We start from the raw sequence: 23847 nt of genomic DNA, 5'->3' as shown, positions 1-23847 counted from the left end.
TATAAAATATTTGAAGTTACAGATTCCACAAAACAGGTGAACTGGCAATAGGTCAGGCTATCTTGATTAACAGAACAAATCATTGTTACTTAATGTTGTCTGTTAGTACTTTAAGAACTGCAACCTGAAACTCAAAGAGAATTTACATTAAATAAAATACATGAATTGTATGCAGAAACTGCACTGAATTCTCTGGGCCTGAGCTCATCTTAGATGGACCAAAAGACAATGGAAACATGTTCACCTATCAGCCTTTCTTAATGGTTCACGCAAAAAAGAAAATAACCACCCAGACTGTTTTCGGTGAAAGGTGCAAAAACATCCGTCATGGTATGGGGGAGCTTTAGTGTTGATGGCATGGGTGACTTGCATGTGTTAAGGTGTAATTGACACGGAGGTGTATATTGGGATTATACAGAGACATTTGCTGCCATCAAGGCCACATCTTTGCCTTGGAAGTCCATGGTTATTTCAGCAAGACAATACCAGGCATCATTCTGTATGCACTACAACAGCATAGCTTTGTACACTCAGAGTGAATTTGCTTGACTGACCTGTCTGCGGTCCTGGTCTGTGTCCTATTAAAAATGTATTTTACATCAGGAGAAGAATCAGACAACATTGACCAGAGATGTTTGAGCAGATGAAGTCCTATATCAATAAGTCTTATAACACAGTGGTAAACATGCCTCATCCCCAACTTTTTTTGTTGCGGGCAACAAGTTCTAAATTTGTTTATAATTATAAGATGTAGGAAGTAAATTGGTCAGTAAAAACATTTGAAATCTTTTCTTTGTACTTTTTGTCAGTTAAATAAAGGGAATAAAGAAAATAAACAAATCACAGATTTTTGTTTTTATTGCATTATACTAAAAGTCTGAACGTTTCTGGAAATGGGGTTAATAATTTACATCTAAGGTATTTGGTAAATAACTGGGAACAATAATTCTGACAGAACAGGAAATCTGTTTCTTTAAAGTTTCCTTTTAAATAAATTCAGTAGATAGAAGAAGATTGCTATTTAGTAGCAGCATTCCATATAATTACTACTCTTAAAGGTAGAAATATGTTTTTAAAGGCAAAATTTGTGACTTATCTATTGCATCTGCTATTACTTGTTATTTGATTAGGTATGACTATTAAAAAAAAATATTGACAGTATTCAACAAGCTTGAATTGATTAATTGGCTGTTAATTGTAATTGTTAAGCATAAGCAGTGGTGCCCAGGTGGCGCAGGGGGATATTCAGCAAGCACACCAGACTCTGAACTCCTCGGTTCGAAACTCGGCATTGCCACCGGTCGGCTGGGCACCATCTAGTGGGCATAATTGGCAGTGCCTGAAGCAGACACGTCTCTGCTAGGGCGGGATGTCCGGACTATGTGGGTGGGGTCTTCCAACGCTGTGTAAGGACCCTAACTGGCAGATAGAGAGGCGCCTGTGCAGAGTGCATAGGTGAAAAAGGGTTCCGCTAAGGGCTGCGCGTGGGTTGGAGAAGGCGTGAGCAGCAATATACCCACCTCGACTGCAATCAGGGATCCTCCAGCAGCAGAAGGCAAACTGACTACGCGAAAATGGGTGAAAATGCATCAATAAAATAGACAAAAAGAACATTCAAGAACAGTCGCTGTTCAGTAATAAGAGCTAACTGAATAAAGAGCAATGCTGTAACCATCTCAATATTCTGGGTTCTTTGACAAAATACCAACAAATGTGAATATACTGCAATAATTATACTACTTTCACTATATCATGTGGATGTAACATCTGAACTCATACTCTGACAGAAGACTCTACAAGATGAAATGTATGTGGACCTGACCTGACCGTAAGCTTGTTGTACATTTTATTCCAAACAATTTATATTAATATGGAGTACAACTCTTTTACTCTTTTGTCTGTGGGAATTTGTGCTTATTAGGTCATTATGTGTAATGATTGCATACTAAGGTTGAACAAGAAGGCCCGGCTTGCCATAAACATTTCACATTATCCCAAAAGTGTTTAGTGAGGCTAAAGTAAGGCCCTTTGCAGGCCACTAAAGTTCCTTAAGAGTAAACTTATCAAAACAATGTTTTTATCACCTTTTTGGCAGTCATACTGAAATAGGAAAAGGCCTTCAGCAAATGTAGCCACATGTTTGCAATTTATTTTCTACACCTGCTTGCAACCACTTTCTCTTGCAGGGTCATGAAATTAAGAAATGTATGCATTTTTGTTTATCTTTTTTAATACACACGCTTATTGTCACCGTGTCCAGATTACAAAACATTGGAGAAACACTGGATGAATGAGATTTGTGTGCTACATTCTAGCATGTGTTGCTTCTGACCAGAGGATGGCGCTGTTATGTTTTATCATGCACTGATAAGGGAGCTGCCAGACCTTTCTAATGTTTTCTGTTCTACAATGTGTAGAAACTCTCCGTCTTTCGGGAAATTTCTTTTTCACTTTACTCTGATTAGAGTTAAAGTCTATCTATCACCTGTCAGGCTGTATAGTGAAGGTCAGAGTAGTTTAGTCACGGTTTTACAGTGTCGGATCACTTATGATGTGCTCATACTGAGAAATCCGGGTGAGATTGTTTGTCTTTATTAATGTTTTTTCTTTCTTTTGCTTTAAACCTTTAACATGCAACGTGCACCACAACCTGCACTCAGAAATTCCATTAAAGGCATGTGTTTCATACATTTACTCTAAGGTATTTGTTTTTAAAATTTTATTACTTAATCATATTTAAATTCTTTATATATAGCTTAATATAGCTTACTTTCAGTGCATATATCTACTTAAACTTGTACGCATGATGTTTTTAAAGTCCACCTATAGAAAATGCTTTGCATTTTTCATGAATTGAATACAATGTTTTTTTCAAACAGATCATACAATCAGCATAAATACTGAATAAAATTATTAGATTAAAAAGGAAATTTAAGAATATTTATTATTGGTAAACAATGGTTGAAATATTATTAATGTTAATAAGCTGTTAAACACTAACTGAAATCCACAAGTTGTCCAAGAATAGGCTTCAATAGACAGGAAAAGACTTCTGAAAAAGAAATCTGACCTTTTGTAAAGCCTAGCAGTTAAGTTACTGGACTAGTAAGCAGAAGGTCGCTGGTTCAAACCCCAACACTGCCAGGTTGCCACTGTTGGGCCCTTGGGCAAGACCCTTAACCCTCAATTGCTCAGACTGTAAGTCGCTTTGGATAAAAGCATCTGCTAAATGTCGAAAATATCAAATGCATGGCAACAACTGTGTTTGCTGGCTTTTCAGTACTATAAAATACAAGACAATTCTGAAGTGTGTGTATTTTTTAAGATGATATGATTATTCTGAAAAAACATTGAATTACAGAAAATTAAACACTGTGTTTTGGGATGCCATACTAGGTAGCTAAAGTATGATACAATGTGTTGGAAAACTCTTGGTTGCACTGTAAAAAGTATGGATTTTCTAAAGAAAAACAGTGCAGTTAAAGGGTAATTTCAATTTTTATAAAACTCTGGGCCATGTCTTCATGCAGCTACATAGTGTGAAAGCAGAGGTACAGTCAGATTAGAACAGTTTTAAACTATTTTACTCGTTTTACCAAATTATCTTTTGTACTATTTGGTAATGCTTAATTCCACATTTGTGAGGGCTTAACGTTTTTAACTTATCATTTATGATTGAAAATTAATGCTAAATGAGGAAATAATAAAAAAAATCATGGAAACTTTTACAAACCCATAGTGTAAGTTATTAGTTACACAGTGATCTAAAAATAATCATATTTTATTTTAAGAATTGAAAAATGCCTCTTAATTGTGCGAAGTTTCATAGTTTCATAGTTTGTTGCATCCTGGAAGATAAAACATTTTAAATTTTGTACATTTTTTAAATACCCAAGGCCTAATAAATGTATGTACAGAACCTTTGAAGGGACATGGTGTACTGTGATTGTTAAGAGTCAATTAAATTGTACTTAACTGTACAAATGAAAATTAAATGTTGTTTAATTATTGTTGTACAATTAAGATTGTACAATATATTGTGAATTAATGTGACGTCAATCAGTGTGATCACGGTGTTTTTTAAAATATGAAAGGTTTTACTATTTTTTATTGTTATATTTATTTTGTTTTCTTATTGTGTTGTAGTTTATGCACCCCCAACCCCAATTGTTTTCCAGTGATGGATGGTAATTTGTCTGTACTGCTGCAGACCTCCATCCCTGTCCGAGTTAGGGTCGCCACTGTAACACGTGAACAGTACCGGCCGCATCTTTCCACCTGTGTACACGGGCGGGTTTATACAGTGATAGGAGTCACAGCTCGATCTCCATTATCCCATCGTCTTAATGTGCAGGCGCCATTGATCAGCCAGCAGAGGCCGCAATTGCAGCAGTTATGAGGAAACTCATTACGGGGATTTGTTTTTTAGCACTGGTGTTTTAACGCTGCGCCCCTGTGTTATTATTTTTAGAAATAGTTTGATATGAAATTAATTTGTTAATAATAAATAATAAAGAGTACATTTTGTTTCCTTAGGCACCTTTTTGCTGGGGCGCTGTGTTGTTTCCATGGTAGCAGGCAGCGCATTTTAAAAACAAATGAACTCACCTGACATTCACGTTTATGACAAACTGACTTCAGCTCTAGAAAAACAAGGAACTAAAGTAGACTACCAGCTTTTATATGTAGCATTTTAAAGTGGTTTGTATTTATTATTTAGCATTTTAAAGTAGTTCTTACAATTGCCCAGAGAGAAAAAACAACTGTCTAGAATTCATTGTTGAGAAATTTGCAAAGATTAAATGTCACATTATACCTGGCTCATGTGTGGTGTATGATTGTAATATGTGATTTTGTTTCTCATCAGTCTAATCTGATACATAAAATAATTCTTTTATTTCTAATAATGTTCAGTTGTGTTACACTTTTTGTGGATCACACCATCATGGACAAACTGAAGACTATCAAGACTGGTGAAACATTGTTAACTATAACCTTAAGTTTATATATAAAAACATTCATCTTACATGACCTCTTAAGCTTTTTGTACTTGTGTATTAGCGAGCTTACCTCTGGCCTAGATGATTTACATTAAATTTACATTTTCACCATTTGGAAGATGCTGTTATTCAAATTGTTGCACAGACGTTTTTTGTTGCCTACTTGAAAAACCAGAACTAGTACAGACTGACCAGAGTGTAAGTATAGCAGACAGATAGCTGATACTTATTAATACAGGTCATGTGTCTCTAGTCTATTTATTACAATAAATAGTATATAGATGGGTCATCATTCCCAGTAACAGATAAGGAAAGTAGTTGTGGTGTATTTACAGTAAATAGTGATTATGGTAAACTACAAATGAGAATTGGATGGGAAATTCTGCATGGGGAGGCGGATTTATATGTTTGAGCTATGTTGATACAAACAGTTCAGGAAAGGTATAAATGTTCGAAAGCTAAAAAGAATTGCAGTGATTTCCAGTGCTCAGTTGGGTCTATGCACTGTGAAGAATGATACATTTTTATTTGCTTATTAACTTAGCACTCACATGGCCATGTTTTCTTGTTTTAGTGAGCTAGACGGAAACCACAGTACTCAGAGAAACTTGGGCAAAGCAAGACTATACCAAAACTCAACCCAACCCTTCAGGACTCACGTTGCTGTGCAGTATCCACTTCTCCAACTGTATCGTCATGCTGCCTTTCTCAAACATTTTTTATATAAAATACTGCCATTAAAAATATTTCTTTAGATAATAATTTTTCATCAACATTACACAGGATCCAATGTGTTTTATATACAAAGTCCTACGTTTAACCGTTTGTTTTGCAAACTGATAATTTACTACATTTTTACAGGTAGCTATTTAAATAATTCATTTTTATGATCTGAGCAGTGAGCTACTAGCAGAAAATTGAGTTGCTTTTCCACTTTATATTAATTTGTCCTTGTTTGCATTGTCCACCTACTGTATGTGTTACAGTATTAACCAAGTATTAAAATAGCAAATGTTTTGGATTCCTTTTAGACTGAAGAACTGCTCATTTCAACAAATTAAGATGAATAAATTGAAGATGTATTCCATTTTGAAGTCTCTGCTAAACAGAAGTGGACATTTAGATATCATGTAAATCAGAAGGGCTTTTTGTTAGACTCAGCAAAATGCAAAGCTAGATAACCCTGTATTCTACTCCTAACCTTAACCATAGCCCTATAACTAAGCTAGCTGATTAATTTGACATAAAAATAAGATAAAGTCTTTTAAACAGCTAAGGAAAACATAATTCCTGTTATACACCTAGCTCCCAGAACAAAACATCTAATTGATGTTAGTTTGTGGAGAAACATAATTCTTGATGTTAAACAATATTTTACTCAGGTCAAATATGATTATAATTTATGGCATCTGGACAAATTTGCCATAAGCATAAGGTGACAGTTTTTTCCAACCTTAACAAAGAGTCCACTGGTTCATGATCTTGAAACCAGAAGTTGCTTAAAAATGGCTTGAAATGAAATGTTCTTTACACTTTACCTTTTTAAAGCCTCTGGCTTAGCATAATGGTACAGTAAAACTAGTCCAATGTATTGGCACAAAGAAGTCACCAGATGTAGTCAATCAATTACTAGGTTATGTTTAACATGCCGTTGACTCACACAGATGACCCAATTTTAGCAAGTGTCTCATATAAAAGGGTTTTAAGATAGATATACAGTATGTACGAAACACAAAATCTACCAGAATAAAACAGTATAAATGCTGAAATTTAAGATCATGTAAAAATGCTACTTCAGACAAATTAGAACATGCTCCTTTTGTCCACTCCACTTTTTGTTCATCCAATGCTTTCTCTCGACCAGAGAGTACAACAATGTGGTGATTCCTTATCCTGCTCTCCCTGTAAAGTGCTCGGTCAGGCTGATAGCACCGTCTTGACTCAAGCCCAGACATGGGTCTCTGGAGTGGTTGGCTAGAGCATTAAACTACCGCAGCACCCAAGTGCCTGGCTGTCCTTTTTTCCAGAACATTTGTTAATGGGGTAGGTAATTGATCACTAAAGTACTGACTTTGTGATCTTACCTTCTTAAGCAGTAAGAATAATTTCCCCCCTTTTATTATTATTTTATCCTTGCCAGGGTCGCGGCGCATGATACCCTGGACAAGGTGCCAATACATAACATTACTTTGGTAACCCTCTCCCCATCAGACATAGCTAATCGTGTCTGTGTAGAAGCCCGGCTGGCCAATAGCACCGCTGATATTTGATAGACCCCTGCACCACCCAAGCACCAACAAAATTATTAAAACACCAACATTACTTGAAATCCCTCTCTGAATACTTATAAAGAAAACACAGTCTGTAAAGAACTCACTTTTGCACTGCATACTGTGCTAAGCAAAAATAAACTGTAGCAGTTTGTAGACTTTGAAACCTTTGGGAGGAAAAATCAATACATCCTCTTCTACTACAGTGTAAAGACTAGATTAGGAAGATAGAAGAACTACGGTGTATTAATGCTTAAGACTGCAGCACAAAAAACAGCAGTTTGGCATAAGTCTCTGCAGCTTTACACTGTACCTGAATTAAATGTCATATAATTGCCTTCTTTTCACACTTATCTGGAACAACGAGGACGTGTGGAACTGAAGCAGGGCTTTACATTAGCTCATGTAAATGGAACAGGGAGTCTCAAAGGACCCAATTTTTATTGCTTGAGAATGTTAAGGGATTTAAATAGGCCAGAATTATGCAAAAGTGCCTGCTATTATGATAAGAAAATTAGCTGGTGTGCTGTTTTATAAAGTCCAAACAAAAAAATACAGCTATTAAATGTTTCAAGTTGAGTTGTGATTAAGGTTTCTGTGGATTTAACCTAATCACTACAAATAGTGATGCCATACACCGATAAACATAACAGCCATAACATTAAAACCACCTCCTTGTTTATACACACCCTTTTATTAGCTCCACTTATCATATATAAGCACTTTGTAGTTCTACAATTACTGACTGTAGTCCATCTGTTTCTCTACATAGCTTTTTAACCTGCTTTCACCCTGTTCTTCAATGGTCAGGAGGACCCCCACAGGACCACCACAGGTGGTGGATGATTCTCAGCACTGTTGTGTCTTATCCACTCATACCAGCACAACACACACTAACACACCACCACTATGTCAGTGTCACTGCAGTGCTGAGAATTATCCACCACCCAAATAATACCTACTCTGTAGTGGTCCTGTGGGGGTCCTGACCATTGAAGAACAGGGTGAAAGCGGGCTAAAACAGTATGCAGAGAAACAGATGGACTACAGTCAGTAATTGTAGAACTAAAAAGTGATTCTATATGGTAAGTGGAGCTGATAAAATGGACAGTGAGTGTAGAAACAAGAAGGTGGTTTTAATGTTACGGTTGATCGGTGTACACACATATGACCAAAATGTGTGTATGAGCACAGGCTTGTTGGAAATCCCATTCTGCATCCATGAGCATTAATATATACTAATAGATTTGTCAAATCCAGCACCAATGTTTGACAAGAAGGACGTGCCTGCAATCAATGTTTCGTTTTATTTCATTTTTACCACCTCTTTATCTTGGTTAGGGCTGTGATGGGTCTGAATTTCGCAGAAACACTGAGCACAAGGCAAGAACACACCCTATACGAGGTTCTAATTTATCACAGGGCTTCGGCCATGAGCGGTATCACTGATGTGTTGCCTGCTAATGTGAACACTGGTTCAGTCAGACACAGGGAGAAAATGCTGTTTATTAAAGCAGAATCAGTTAATAACTTCATTTAACAAGATTTTTGTCCATTTTATCTCGAAACAATGCATTTATATAAAACTGGTAAAATACATGTGTTTTCATTTGTTTTTCTTTTAAATAAAATGTTTTTATATTTTCAATGCATATAATAATTCCCCAAACAAACAAGTTTTTAAGAAATTTTGAAAAATTCATTAGGGACCTACACTGATTAAATTTAAGGCTAACTGAATCAATTAGAAGGCAAACATCGTGCTTAAAAGACAATCATTAAACTCAAATTACATATACCATTTTATTTGGAATATTTCAACAAAACAGGCAATATAAAGAATTAAGAATTTGTAAAGGCTTTCATAAGAGGATGCAAAAACAACCAAACCAACAAACAAAATTACAGATTCTGGTCACTGCAACCGAAGATAGCTCTTGCAGAGTTCATGGTCCCTGATATCACCCCAGCCTCCATTTTTGACATGCGGGGCTAATCCACCAGTCCCGGCTGCAGGCAGTCTCTTAGTGATTAGCAAAGTTTTTGGGAAGAGCTGGTGTGTACTGCTCTGAAGAATGGTTTCTATTTTTGTCTTCTGACTATTGGGTAAACAAGAGGACTTCTTATGATGCATGCCACAGTCACCTGCATGAAAGATGCGGGGTGCTTCACTCAACATCACCTTCCAGTAAGTGGGCAGACAGGTCACAGTGAGGTGCTGAAGTGACCAGTCCCAGTTGTAATCATCATAGGTGCAGAACGTGTCAGTGCATTTGATGAGTTTTTGGTACGTCTCCCTGTCCATGGCCATACCCATGTTGTGCTCGGTCGATTTCCAGACTTTCACCTCAACTCGATTGGCTTTGCTGGAGTACCCGATGTGCCCATAGCTTCCGAGTGAAAGAATGTCACAGTCGGCACAATGCTCCTTCTTTATAGAGGTCATCAGCTTAAGAAAATGATAGAAGTCTGGAGCTAAATAGTGGTCCTCCTCAATAAGAAGCACCAATCCTTTGTGATCCTTTAACACTCGAACCCTGTCCCAAACAAAATGCAGCTTCCACCACCAGTGGTGTTTGGTCTGAGAAAATTTGGCTTCTCGGTAATGTCCAAAAGAATCAGGGTAATCTGCATTTATGCAGCCAACTTTTAAGGCATCTTGCTTGGAAATGTCTCTGGGACAGTCTCTGGGGTCATGCCCTGGAAATTCGTGTGGGTAAAGTTGAATGCTGAAAGGAAAGAATATCTGGAGGACCGAGCAGAAGTCAATGGATGCCACTATTTGGTTGATCTCTGGGGACCAGAAATCATGGCTGAATATAAGAAGGACATTCTCAATACCTTTTGATTTTCTCAAGCTTTCTACAAGCAGCCTCAGGTACTCCGGACGGTTGTGCACCTGAATCACAACCACCAGGTCATCCTTTTGACGCACAGACCTGAACTTCTCCTCATTTCTTAAGGTCTGGTCGAAGTTGAGTTGGAACACAATTCCCCGGTACACCAAAGTGGTATTATCCACCTCAGGCATGGGCAAAGCTTTCCTCTCTGGTAGCGTTTCATTTACAGGTTTCCGGGTCACTGGTACTGTGACCTGTGCCTGGCTACTAATGCTGCTCTTCTTGACAGCCTCTACTTCCTTCGAAAATACAGCACTTCCTTTTTTCTGCTTCCCACTGCTCCAAAAGGCAAAGCCGCAGATTACAACCACCAGAGTTAGGATCACCACTTTTCTCTTGTAGATTCGGAATCTCATGTTAAGCTTTCACCCGGTGGGATAGTAGGATAAAAGACAAGTTAAAAAAAAAGAATGACAGGTTTGCTTTCCAAAAATGTTATGGGCTTCAAATAAAATAAAAAAATGTAAAAAGTGCTTCTATTCCAAACTCTTTGCTTTTGGAATGTAAACAGTGATGGGATGTCAAAGCTGTCGAGAATTAATTCCATAAGGCATTGTGCTTAGAGGCAGGGCAGTTGCAGCTTAAAATCTAAAAGAAAAAAAAAACATAAGTAGATATCTTAGTTTCCAATTGTTAAGACAGACATGAGTCAGTTTGGCCCATACAGTATGTCATAATAATGAGTTACACTGATTAAATCACACAAGATTTAAATAAAATGTTAAATAACACAAAAAATGCCAAAATGTAATAGACATTTACGGCATTTAGCAGACTCTTTTATCCAAAGTGACTTATGACTGAATATCATGCAAGCAATTAAGGGTTGAGGGTCTCCTTAACCACTGAGCTACTATCTTTGTATTATCTTTGTTCTTTAACATAAGGAATGGTCACAACCTGGTACTCATAACACCTGCATGAAGAACCTTAATTTTTAAATCAGGTATTAATTTTGAATTTAGAACATAGCGAATATCCAGTGTTGGGTCCTTGAGTAAGACTCCTATTTGTTTGGATTGTATTCAGTCACAATTATAAGTCACTTTGGATTAAAAAAATTATATATACATATTATATTGTACATACATATGAATGCAATGAATGCAATGAAATGAAATGTAATGAAATGTTTGCATAAAATCAAAGCTTAAATACAAGGCAGGAATGAACATAAACATTCAGGCTTTTATTTTAATGAATGGATATTGTTAAAAGGGCTCAGACCTACCGATGTCATAATGTCATTATAGATTAACTCATTTTAAAATAAAGACTTTAAAATGAATTTTGAGGGCTGAATACTATCCTACAGAATGTCATAAAATACATTTTAAAACCATAACCCACTAAATATATACACCGATCAGCCATAACATTTAAAAAAAACCTTCTAGTTTCTACACTCACTGTCCATTTTATCAACTCCACTTTACCACATAGAAGCACTTTGTAGTTCTACAATTACTGACTGTAGTACATCTGTTTCTCTGGATGCTTTGTTAGCCCCCTTTCATGCTGTTCTTTAATGGTCAGGAATCTCCCAGGACCACCACAGAGCAGGTATTATTTAGGTGGTGGATCATTCTCAGCACTGCAGTGATACTGACATGGTGGTGGTGTGTTAGTGTGTGTTGTGCTGGTATGAGTGGATCAGACACAGCAGCACTGATTGAGTTTTTAAACACCTCACTGTCACTGCTGACTGAGAACAGTCGACCAACCAAAAATATCCGGTCAACGGCGCCCCGTGGGTGATCACTGATGAAGGTCTAGAAGATGACCAACTCAAACGTCTCTCACTTTACATCTACAAGGTGGACCAACTAGGTAGGAGTGTCTAATAGAGTGGACAGTGAGTGGACACGGTATTTAAAAACTCCAGCAGCGCTAATGTGTCTGATCCACTCATACCAGCGCAACACACACTAACACACCACCACCATGTCAGTGTCACTGCAGTGCTGAGAATGATCCACCACCTAAATAATACCTGCTCTGTAGTGGTCCTGTGGGGGTCCTGACCATTGAAGAACAGGGTGAAAGCAGGTTAAAAAAAAGCATGCAGAGAAACAGATGGACTACAGTCAGTAATTGTAGAACTACAAAGTGCTTCTATATGGTAAGTGGAGCTAATAAAATGGACAGTGTGTAGAAACCAGGAGGTGGTTTTAATGTTATGGCTGATCAGTGTATATATATAATTTATTCTGCAATATAGGTGAATAGGTCTATATGCTTTACTAAACCACAATCAGACTTCTGGATACACACTTTCTGTCACATTAATACATTAAATCAAATTATTCATTTATATTAAATGACAGGTCAAAATATGTTAGTTGTAATGATAGGAATAACTATAAAGACATCTTGAGGTCTTTTTAAAACATGCTCCAAATGTATTATTGTGTATATTCATCCTGTTATTAATTGTAATGGACCACATCATACACTAAATACTTGATGAACGTTTAAAGATATGCTAATATATGATGAATCATTGAGTTATAATCTATGTTTAATTAAAAAGTCACTTGTATGAGTCAGTACAGGATTGACAGCTGTGGCTGTGTAGTACATATGATTTAGTAACTCCAATACCATAAGGTTATACATTAAAGAATAAACTCCTTAACTAAATATATTATATAGAAGTAATTAAGATTCTGTAATAGAAACAGAGCATGTTAAGGTAACGCTGTTTTCTCTAACTTACAGGTACAGCGTCGAATCCCAATCCAGCTGCACAAACTCAGCCAACGTAAGCTATTTCAACAGGAAGTGCTAACAGCTAACAGGCTGCACATATTCTACACATCAGGAAGAGAAGCCAGAGATCTGTGTTTGTGTTTATTAGGTAGAAAACGTTCATTTCCTTAAATAAACATGTACTTATTCAATTCAAATCCCTCTTATTCAAGTCTGTACGATCCAGAAACCACGACATGCCGATGAACACGACTAATAACACGACTGATAAGACTAATACACGCGTTAGTAGTTACAGATGTGCAGCACAGCGAGGCAGCAGAATACAGGAAGAACAAGCAAAATGTGTCGCAACCATCCTGCACACACACACACACACACACACACACACACACACACACACACACACACACACACACACACACACACACACACACACACACACACACACACACACACACACACACACACACACACACACACACACACACACACTTCTGACCTGGTCGTGCACTGCGAGTGTCATAGCAGCGAGTTCTGATCGATTCTCTTTAATCCATTTTCTCTCGGTGTAGTTTTCAGTCTCTTCAGCTCTGAAGGGAAAACAGTCAGATCACAGTCAGATCTCTCACATGAGCTGCTACAGCCGTACCCACCGACTGTCTCTTTCCCATAATGCATCACACCTCCGGAGGGCGCTTTCCGTCTCCTGACAGCGATGATGTCACAGCAGAGCACAAAATTAAATCACATTTCTTTTTACATCCACCTGTTTACTTATTTACTACAGTGTATTAGGGCCACTTTAAATAAAAATATATTTTTAGGTTTCTATTTCGAGAAAAAAGTCGAAATAATTTTGAGATTAAAGTCGAAATAATTTTGAGATTAAAGTCACAATAATTTCGAGATTAAAGTCACAATGATTTTGAGAATAAAGACAAAATAATTTCAAGATTAAAGTCACAATGATTTAGAGATTAAAGTCACAATGATTTCGAGATTAAAGTCACAATAATTTCGAGATTAAAGTCACAATGATGCCACTCAGGTGGCGCAGCGGTAAAATACGCGAGCTCACCAGAGTTGGGGTTTCGAATACATCGAACCTCAGCTCTGCCTTTCCGACTAGGTTGGGCAGCAGTATGAACAACGATTGGCTGTTGTCCTTAGGGGTAAGAAAGCCGGATCATAGGTCCTCATAACTGGTGCGACTGCGGCCCCTGCTGGCTGACTGATGGCGCCTGCACAGGGCTGAGGAATAATGCTGATGGGGGTGTGGCCCTCCGTGCACAGTGCCTGTCAAGTGTATGAACTCGACTCGTGCAGGAGAAAAATGCAGTCTGTACTGACTGTGCATACCGGAGGGGGCGCATGTCAGTTGAGAGGCGTCCTCTGTCAGCAGTGAATCGGAATGAATCAGTATAGAGAACGCATTCAGGGTAATTGGACACGACTAGACTGGGGGATAAAAATTGGGGGGAAAAAAGAAAAAAAAAAGTCACAATGATTTTGATATTAAAGTCGAAATAATTTCAAGATTAAAGTCACAATGATTTCGAGAATAAAGTCAAAATAATTTTGAGATTAAAGTCACAATGATTTCAAGATTAAAGTCACAATGATTTCGAGATTAGTCACAATGATTTTGAGATTCAAGTCACAGTGATTTCAAGATTAAAGTCGAAATAATTTTGAGATTAAAGTCACAATAATTTCGAGATTAAAGTCACAATGATTTTGAGATTAAAGTCACAATGATTTCGAGATTAAAGTGGAAATAATTTTGAGATTAGTCACAATAATTTCAAGATTAAAGTCACAATAATTTTGAGATTAAAGTCAAAATAATTTCGAGATTAAAGTCACAATGATTTCGAGATTAAAGTCACAATAATTTTGAGATTGAAGTCACAATGATTTCGAGATTAAAGTCACAATGATTTCGAGATTAAAGTCACAATAATTTTGAGATTAAAGTTGCAATGATTTCGAGATTAAAGTCACAATAATTTTGAGATTAAAGTTGCAATGGTTTTGAGATTAAATTAAATTACATTCAATTAATTTATAAAGCACATTTAAAAGCCGCAGCTAACCAAAGTGCTGTACAGCAGAATACAACAATAAAAGAAAATACATATATATAAATATACATTGTTAGATTAATAAATATGGAATATACAAAAAATAAATAAATAAATAAACAAGGAGGTAATTAATTCCACTGTCTGGGAGCAGCGGAAGAAAGCACGGTCACCCTTGTGTTTTATGCAAGACTGAGGTACATTTAGTAAAGATTTGTTTGAAGATTGGAATGTCCTTTGTGCCATAACATGTCACTGCTGTACAATGGGGCCATACCATGAAGTGCCTTAAATCCAAAGAGTAGCATTTTAAATTGGACCCTATATTTGATGGGGAGCCAATGTCAGGAGGCCATGACAGGTGTGATGTGTTCACGTTTTTTCGTACCAGTAAGCAATCTAGCGGCAGCATTTTGGACAAGCTGCAACCGGGTCAAAGAAGACTGACAGACACCCATGTAAAGTAAATTACAGTAGTCAGGGCATGACGTAATAAAGGCATGAATGTCTGTCTCGGGATCTTTTAATGATAAAACAGATTTCAGTTTGGCAATGCGTCTTAATTGGTAAAAGCTACTTTTTACAATGTAATTAATTTGTCTGTCAACTTTGAGAGCTGGATCGAAAATAACCCCTAGATTTTTAGCACAGCAGGACAAACTGGGGAAGAGAAGTTTCAAATAATCGCCAGTAAGTTGAAATGATTTCGAGATTAAAGTCACAATGATTTCGAGATTAAAGTCGAAATGATTTCAAGATTAAAGTGGAAATATTATGGCCATAGCAACCTCCTTGTGTTAAATGAGGGATGTTCATGATTTGGTAAAGTTATACTTTCCTACTGGTTTCACAAATAAAGAAATCCCCGATCTCCTGCACATCAGCACCAGTTTGTTATTAGTATAAGGACGCTGAAACTGCTTTGCAATAAACTGTGTTTATTTAGAAGAATGTGCGTCACCGGTGTACTAGGCGTCTGCTTCATCGCCAGTACTTCAACCGAGTCTTATGGACTCGTACAATAAAATAAAGCCGTATGGCATCGCTATAAATGGTTGCATTTACGGTTTTAGTCATTATGTCATGTGGATGTTTCATATAAAAATATGTAATTGTATCTAGCTGAACTGACAATAAAGCCTTTCTTGAACTCTTGAGCTGATGGTACATGATTGCCAGCATAGGACTGCTGTGGAACAGATAAACTTTGATACATGGTTGCAAAAATTGTCAGCTTAAATTTATAGACAGGAACCAGCTTAAAACCACATGCTGTTCAAATATTATGTACTGTAGATACCGGATCATTTTCAACACAGCAGTAGCACCCACATTTAATGCCTACCATTGTTAAACACTTATCACTACTGCCTTTAGAGGAATCTAGAAACCAAAACACTCAGCCACCAGTTAACAGTAATCATAAACTTAAAATAACTAAAGGGCTAAAGGGTTTACCATCATATACACTGTGTATGGAAAAGATTTGTGTCTTGTAGCTCTTAAGCTGTAGTAGTCGGCCTTCCAAAATTTTACCAGGAAAGCACAGTTGGGTTATGCAGCAGGACAAAGACAAAAGATTCGTTTTGCATTTATTTGCTTGCGTTGTAGAAAAGAAAATTTTACCTGAAGAGTTTTTTTAACATCATGTTTACACACTTTGGTTACATTCATGACAGAACAGGTAGTTACTTGTTCCACAAGATTTATCAATTCATGGGGACGGCGCGGTGGCTAAGTGGGTAGCACTGTCGCCTCACAGCAAGAAGGTCCTGGGTTTGGTCCCCAGGCGGGACGGTCCGGGTCCTTTCTGTGTGCAGTTTGCATGTTCTCCATGTGTCCGCGTGGGTTTCCTCCGGGTGCTCCGGTTTCCTCCCACAGTCCAAAGACACAGAAGTGAGGTGAATCGGAGACACTAAATTGTCCATGACTGTGTTCAATATAACCTTGTGAACTGATGAATCTTGTGTGATGATTAACTACCATTTCTGTCGTGAATGTAGCCAAAGTGTTAAACATGACGTTAAAATCCTAATAAACAAACAAATCAATTCACAAGTTTTAATGTCAAACACAGTCATGGACAATTTTGTATCTCCAAATCACCTCATTTGCATGTCTTTGGACATGTCCGTGGGAGGAAATTGGAGCCCCCGGAGGAAACCCACAGAGACACGGGAAGAACGTGCAAACTCCACATAGAAAGGACCCGGACCGCTTTACCTGGGGATCGAACCCAGGACCTTTTTGCTGTGAGGCGACAGTGCTAGTTTTTCAACTTAATAATATTAATAATAGTAATGTTAAATATAAATAAACGTGAATAATATTCATCATTGTTATTTTTGAGCAGGGTATCTGATCGAGAGGGGGAGACACTCTCAATTCAGCCCAAAAATTCACTGCCGTTTGAGTTAGGAAGTCTTATTTACGCATGCGCAGTTCAAGTTCTTCCTTTTCGACGTTCCGAGCGAAAGAGACAAGATGGGCCATCAGCAGCTCTACTGGAGTCACCCAAGAAAATTCGGTCAGGGATCTCGATCCTGGTCAGTAATACAGTCAGTTATATACACATTCATCCAGAATTCATTACCGCAGTGTATTTTGCACGGGTTATAGGGTTTGGTTTCTTTTTTTGTGGAAACACCTCTGACCGCATGGATGTTGAGTGCAAATCAACATGGCGGCCATAGCACAAAGCTACATGATCCATCTAACTAATGAAATATAACCTAGCAACAGTGTTTCTGTTTTCTAATTTTCTACTTTATAACCATCATTGTTTTTAAAAAAAATAAATCAAGCAAAACGTGTAAGTGGTTGAGCATAGTATAAGCATTGTGTTTATACACAGTAGTAAGAGTAGCATGCTAACTAGCTAGCTACCTAGCTAAAGTGTTTTCATTACGAATTTTTCTCAAGAAACAAAACGCTACAATAAGTGTCCACAAATAAGGTTTTAACTTTTATTTTTAATGAGTGTTTGAATTTTTTTTAATCTGAATTTTAAGGGTTTTCCCCCCAATTTTGCTTAACGCGAACATTCTTAAGACTAAAGGCGTTTGTTCAGCATTACATTTAACGTCTCAATTAAAAATCATACTAAGCATCTGTACATGATTGTCACTAAATTAATTTACAATAATAATATTTGGCATGTAAATCTTCTCGTATGTCTTTATTTAAAGCGTCGTCACTTAAATTTCATGTACCGGTCGTAATTTACAAGGGTTCTTCATAAAGTTTCCGCACTTCCCCAAAACCCTAGTTATTAAAAATGTACATTTTCGGCATTTAGCAGACATTTTTATTCAAAGCGACTTACAGTACTGTGACAGTATATTGTTTAAGCAATTGAGGGTTTAGGGCCTTGCTCAGGGGCCCAACAGCGACAACCTGGCAGTGGTCGAGCTTGAACCGGTAACATAATGATTACTAGTCCAGTACCTTAACCACTAGGCTACAACTGCCTTAAAATATACATTTACATTTTCAGCATTTAGCAGACACTTTAATCCAACGCGACTTAAATGATTATCTAAGCAGTTGAAGTTTAATGGCTCACCAGTGGCAACCTGGCAGTGGTGGGACTTGAACCGGCAACCTTTTGATTACTAGTACAGTACCTTAACCACTAGGCTACAAATTTCAAAAGTGCATTTTTTTCCAGCGTCGTACCAACATTTTAATGCCATCAGCAAAAAATGTTTTGAGCGTGTAGCCACTGATGCAGCGCTGGTTTCACATCATCACATAAAATATTCTTCCCCTTAAAGCCTCAACGTCCAAAAAGGTGGAAATCAGATGGTGCTAAATCCAGACTATAAGCTCTCCGTCTCTCAGACACGACCAATTACTACTCCTCACCGTTTCCTACAATATATAAAAGTGCAGAAAGTTTTAAAGATCCCTCATACAAGCTGCACCGTATGTTTACAAAGTAGAACATTTTAAATTAGGTAGGTTAACACACCTAAATGCCTTTATTCCTGTCCGTCTTGGTACTCCCTAACTTATACACGACCTTAATGCTTTTAAAATGAGTAATTTTCTAGTCTTAATTTATGCAAAACTGAGAATACAGTGCCACTTTTGTATATTCAGTATATAGTGTTATCATATAACATTTATTTTTCTAACTCATTTTGCAACATCTGCTTTGTCCTGTATTCCCCCCCCCCCCCCCCCCCCCCCCCCCCCAATTTCTAATCATCACTTCCTCAAAACATGCAGTCTAATGTAAACAAATAAATCCACACTGCTGAGCATTTTTATTCCTTTTGGGAAATGGCTAAATTATTAAAAAAGTGTGGAACACTCAAATTCCTTATTAGTTTGCAATATAAATATTATTGATTTTTAATAGGTAAAGTTCTTAAACAAAAATACTTATTCATTTAACACTCGATTTTATTTAAAAAGAGGCAACACGCCTTTTATCACAGTGTCATGCAAATTTGTTGTCAGCAAAAATCTGATTCTGATCACGCCCTTGTCAATATTTACTAATGAGTAATTAAACTGCAGAAGTCATCTAGATGCTTTTTTGCTTTTGTTAAACTTTGTAGTTTCATGAGTTCATGTTTTTGTGTTTTTTGTTGTTTAGCTAATTTGTGTACTATATTTACAGCCGTGTGTGCTCGAACAGACATGGTTTGATTCGCAAATACGGACTCAACATGTGCCGTCAGTGCTTCAGACAGTACGCTAAAGACATCGGCTTTGTAAAGGTAGGTATTCACTTTAGTTTAATAAGTAATGTGGCAATAATGCAATATTAAAATATCAAACATTTTTACAATTGTTTACTTTTTTTGGCTTGGCTTTTGTCGATTGACAACAATGTAAGATCCATATTACACAATGCTATTGCTTAATTTATGGTAACACATTTCACATTGTAAAGATGAGAGCTTAATCGGCACAATTGTTTTACTATTAAATAATTTACTTGTTAGTGAGCAGTAAATGTAAAAATGTTTGATACAAACAATACCATTGTGTACCTTCATTGTGAAGCTTGGTTGGTTTTTGTATTTTTGTACAAATGAGATACAGAGTATTTTTAATTCTTAATTATTTGTTTTTTCTCTAGCTGGACTAAATGTGGATTGCTGAACCTGAGGCATGTGGAAACATCATCCTCCCAGTCAATCACCATGAAGTTGCTTTAGGATTCAAAATAAACACTTTTTTTGGTTCAAATTGTTGTGATTTTTTTATTTATATATTATCTAGAATTTCCCCCATGGGGATCAATAAAGGAATCTTATATATTTCTGTTGGGAGCTAGGGGTAGAGATACAACAGATACAAGGTAGTTAGAGGATTTAAGCATTGGTGTACAACACTAGTCACATAATCATCTTCAAATGTATACTGTGCTTTGTGGATTTTTTAATGAAAATGCTACATTGTTTCCAAGCATTTAATAGTTCACTGCTTTTTAAGCAAATGGAAATATCAAAGCATAAAATTACTAAAAGTGATGTACTATAGTGTGGCTAGTATTTAAGTTCTTTGGACAAATATTTACTCTAGTTCTTAGATTTACTGTTTATCCATAACGTGTTATTTATCGTTAATAGTGAGGGGCGGTAGGGTGGCTCAGTGGGTAGCATTGTCGCCTCACAGCAAGAAGGTCCAGGGTTTGATCTCCAGGTAGGGTGTTCTGGGTTTTTTCTGCATGTTCTTGTGTTTGCGTGGGTTTTGAAAGATGTTTAAGTAAGAAGAATTGGAGATACAAAATTGTCCATGACTGTTTGAGACATTAAAGACTTCAACTGATGAATCTTGTAACCAGTGATTACCTGTCCTGTCATGAATGTAACCAAAATGTGTAAAACATTACGTTAAAATCCTAGTAAGTGAAAAGTGACAATTTAGTCAAGAATGAATTAGACTGGTTAGAGTGTGTAAGTCTTGTAGTTTTTAAGACACAATGTGCTTGCTACCTAACAAAACTGGCTACTAGCAAGCCCAGTGCCAACAATTGAACCTAAAATGCTGCTGTTTGACTATGTAGTGTTGATTTAGCTCTGTATTTTTTTTTTTGAAAAATGAATGTGAAATATGCCTAATGAGCAAAATGTGAAAATGATCAAATAAAAAAAATTTGAAGGGGTGTTAATACTTTAATCCATAGTGTGACGATCTGCAGTACTTGTTCTACTAGCACTGTCACCTCACAACAAGAAGGGCCTGTGTTCAATCCCTAGATGGGGCGGTCCGGGTCCTTTCTGTGTGGAGTTTGCATGTTCTCCACATGTCTGTGTGGGTTTCCTCCCACAGTCCAAAGACGTGCAAGTGAGGTAAATTGGAGATACTAAATTGACCAGGACTGTGTCTGATATAACCTTGTGAACTAATGAACCTTGTGTAATGAGTAACTACCGTTCCTGTCATGAATGTAACCAAAAGTGTAAAACATGACGTTAAAAGTCAAGAGTCAAGTTATACATTGATTCTAAATAGCCAGATTCATGAGCTGTTTACTAGCTACAAGTAGTTACTTGAAGTATTTAACATTAATGCACTAGTTAATATAAATGAAGGTGTGAAATGCGCTTTTGTTATGAAGTACATTATAATTAAGGCCATACTAAATTCACGGGAAAATGTGCCTAATTTCACAAACCTCGTTTTTCAAAAATGACAGATTTCACGGATGTTTAAAGAAAAGTGCCACATTTCACAGCAGTCATTAAATAACACTTATAAACTGAAGCTAGAATCAATAGAAGCTACAGAACACAGCACAGCCTACCTTAACAGCTCCTTCTCGAACACCAATATACTCCGTGTTTTGACACCCATCCTCTGCGTCCACAGAATTTGTTGGGAGTTTTCTAAACCCAGTTACCCGATTAGTGTACCCGGACATTTGGTGTAACAGACTGTTAACGTAACCGAGCGTCTTTAATGTTTGTTTATAAAGAAATAAATAAACTACCTAGACAAACAAATGAGGTTGGGCCTTAATTATTACTGTGCTAACATCGCCCTCTTATGGAGGAACATTGTAACAGCAAGTGACTGAGTGGGTTACAAGGTGATTCACAAACAAATACAATACAAAGCAGCATCAAGGGAAATTCTGAATATTTTGGAGTGACTCCTGGGTTATTTCTTACCTCTCTTGCTCAGATGCTAGATAGCTAACTCTAGAAAGGATTTTAACGTCATGTTTTACAAACTTTGGTTACATTCATGACAGAAACTGTTCCCAGCTAATGCCAAGTTCACACTACACGACTTTCCAAGTCGTCAGGTCGGTGTACAGTTCACACTACACGACTGAATCTTTTGCACTCGGGAGTCTTTCAGTCAGTGTATATTTCACACTACACGACTGATCGGCGATAGGGGGTTTCACACTACACGATCCATCACCAACTGGAATCGCAGACGAGCTTCTCTGATCTCCCTTTTTTTCTTTTTTTTTTTTTAAAACACACGTGAGAAGTGACGAGAAGTTTAATGATACCACGTCCAAAAATGCACGTAAACAAATAGCGAGAGATCAAAGTTTGTGCACTGACGTGATGAAATCAAGAAAGAAAAATAAATGAATCTGAGTGGATTTGGCAACACGAACAGTATATGGCTTGTTCTGTAGTAAGTTGGAGGTTAATTAATAATTTTGCAATGAAGCGTGGGTGATATGTATTGTAGAGGACGATCAAGTCAGAAATACTGTAAAACGTGTGTGTGCCGGTGTATTCTGATATAAACTATATTAATTAAGCCCCTGTACCACTCGTCTCTTGCGTTTCCCCTCACGCTGTATCCTGCGTTCTCATTGGCTGTTCGACATGTCACTCATTCCCAGTCGCACATCTGAGATCAGATAGCCCAGTTATGCCTGGTTCACACCAGAGCCGTAGATAGAGAGAGTTGCGACACTCCTTGATCTCGCCGCTACGCGGTCACGTGGTTCATGTAACCCTCCAATAGTTCCAAACAAACCCGGCGCTGTCATGTTCTCATATGGGACAGGCAGCAGTAAATGAAATATTAAACAGTAAATAATAAACATTTGTACAATTTCTGGGTATCTTCACCTGCCTTTACATTTACTGCATCTGCTTTAATGTCAATTTGGTATATGAAGTGGAAGATTGATGTTTATAATGACTTAATAGGTCGTTCTTGTTAACACACAGTACATTATATTAGCATACATTACATAATGCGATATCATTAAGTAGTAGAGACAATATACAGTACAGAGATTAAAGTTTTTTATGTTTTGTTTTTTACATAAACTAATCTCCCTTCACTTTCCTGAGGATTCCTGAGGAAAGTAAAATTAGCATGATTTATTATGGCTCTGATGTTTTATTATCATTTCTGTAACAAGACTCTTGATTAATCAACTTTTAATTAATCAATTTTAGGTGAAAAGACTCTAGTGTCAGTAATTAAGCTTAACTGACTAAGCTAAATTCAGTTATACCTATTAATTAAGATAAACATGTAACATTTAGTGCTGAGCAAATGCTAAACAATAACAGTATTAAGTATATTAATGACATTAAATTCATTATTTTTTTAAAACAAAGCAACAAACAGCTAAAAATGTTTGATAAGTAGTAAAAATGAATGGGGCTCTATGGGACATTTGGAACTATACAGAGCTCCACAACCCGGAAGCTGCACAGAAAATATGTCCCGCCCCCTTTCCAACGGTTCCCTATGGGAGTGTCGCCACTCTGTTCTCTCTACCGCTCTGGTTCACACTACACGATTTTTGGCCAGATTTCGCTCGGCGACTGGTCGGCGATTGATTTTCCGGGTCGGGAGCAACTCAGCGTTCGCTCGGCGATCAAAACTCGGCTCTCAGTCGCTAAGTGTGAACTATCCAACAACTCGACCC

At 37.2% G+C, this 23847-nt stretch overlaps 2 protein-coding genes across 3 annotated transcripts; one reads left to right on the top strand and one right to left on the bottom strand.

The window, feature by feature from the left end:
- Window positions 1-9059: 9059 nt before the first annotated feature.
- Window positions 9060-21822, bottom strand: mgat2 (alpha-1,6-mannosyl-glycoprotein 2-beta-N-acetylglucosaminyltransferase). 2 transcript variants are annotated; one of them, XM_063002278.1, is made up of 3 exons: window positions 21736-21822; window positions 13385-13475; window positions 9060-10758 (listed from the first exon to the last, which is right to left on the bottom strand). In XM_063002278.1, the coding sequence occupies exon 3, from the start codon at window positions 10524-10526 to the stop codon at window positions 9186-9188; it is 1341 nt and encodes a 446-aa protein (XP_062858348.1). In that variant the 5' UTR covers window positions 10527-10758; window positions 13385-13475; window positions 21736-21822; the 3' UTR covers window positions 9060-9185. The 2 variants fall into 2 exon arrangements, with proteins under 2 accessions (XP_062858348.1, XP_062858349.1); XM_063002279.1 differs by lacking the exons at window positions 13385-13475; window positions 21736-21822 and adding an exon at window positions 12890-13035.
- On the top strand, window positions 17412-20174 carry rps29 (ribosomal protein S29). Its single transcript, XM_063002280.1, has 3 exons — window positions 17412-17515; window positions 19600-19699; window positions 20065-20174. Exons 1-3 carry the CDS (start codon window positions 17454-17456, stop codon window positions 20071-20073), a joined length of 171 nt encoding a protein of 56 aa, XP_062858350.1. The 5' UTR covers window positions 17412-17453; the 3' UTR covers window positions 20074-20174.
- Window positions 21823-23847: the final 2025 nt, after the last annotated feature.

This window comes from Trichomycterus rosablanca, chromosome 9, assembly GCF_030014385.1.
Source record: "Trichomycterus rosablanca isolate fTriRos1 chromosome 9, fTriRos1.hap1, whole genome shotgun sequence".
In the NCBI taxonomy this organism is placed as follows: Eukaryota; Metazoa; Chordata; class Actinopteri; order Siluriformes; family Trichomycteridae; genus Trichomycterus; species Trichomycterus rosablanca.
This window is presented reverse-complemented; position numbering and strand designations above follow the sequence as displayed.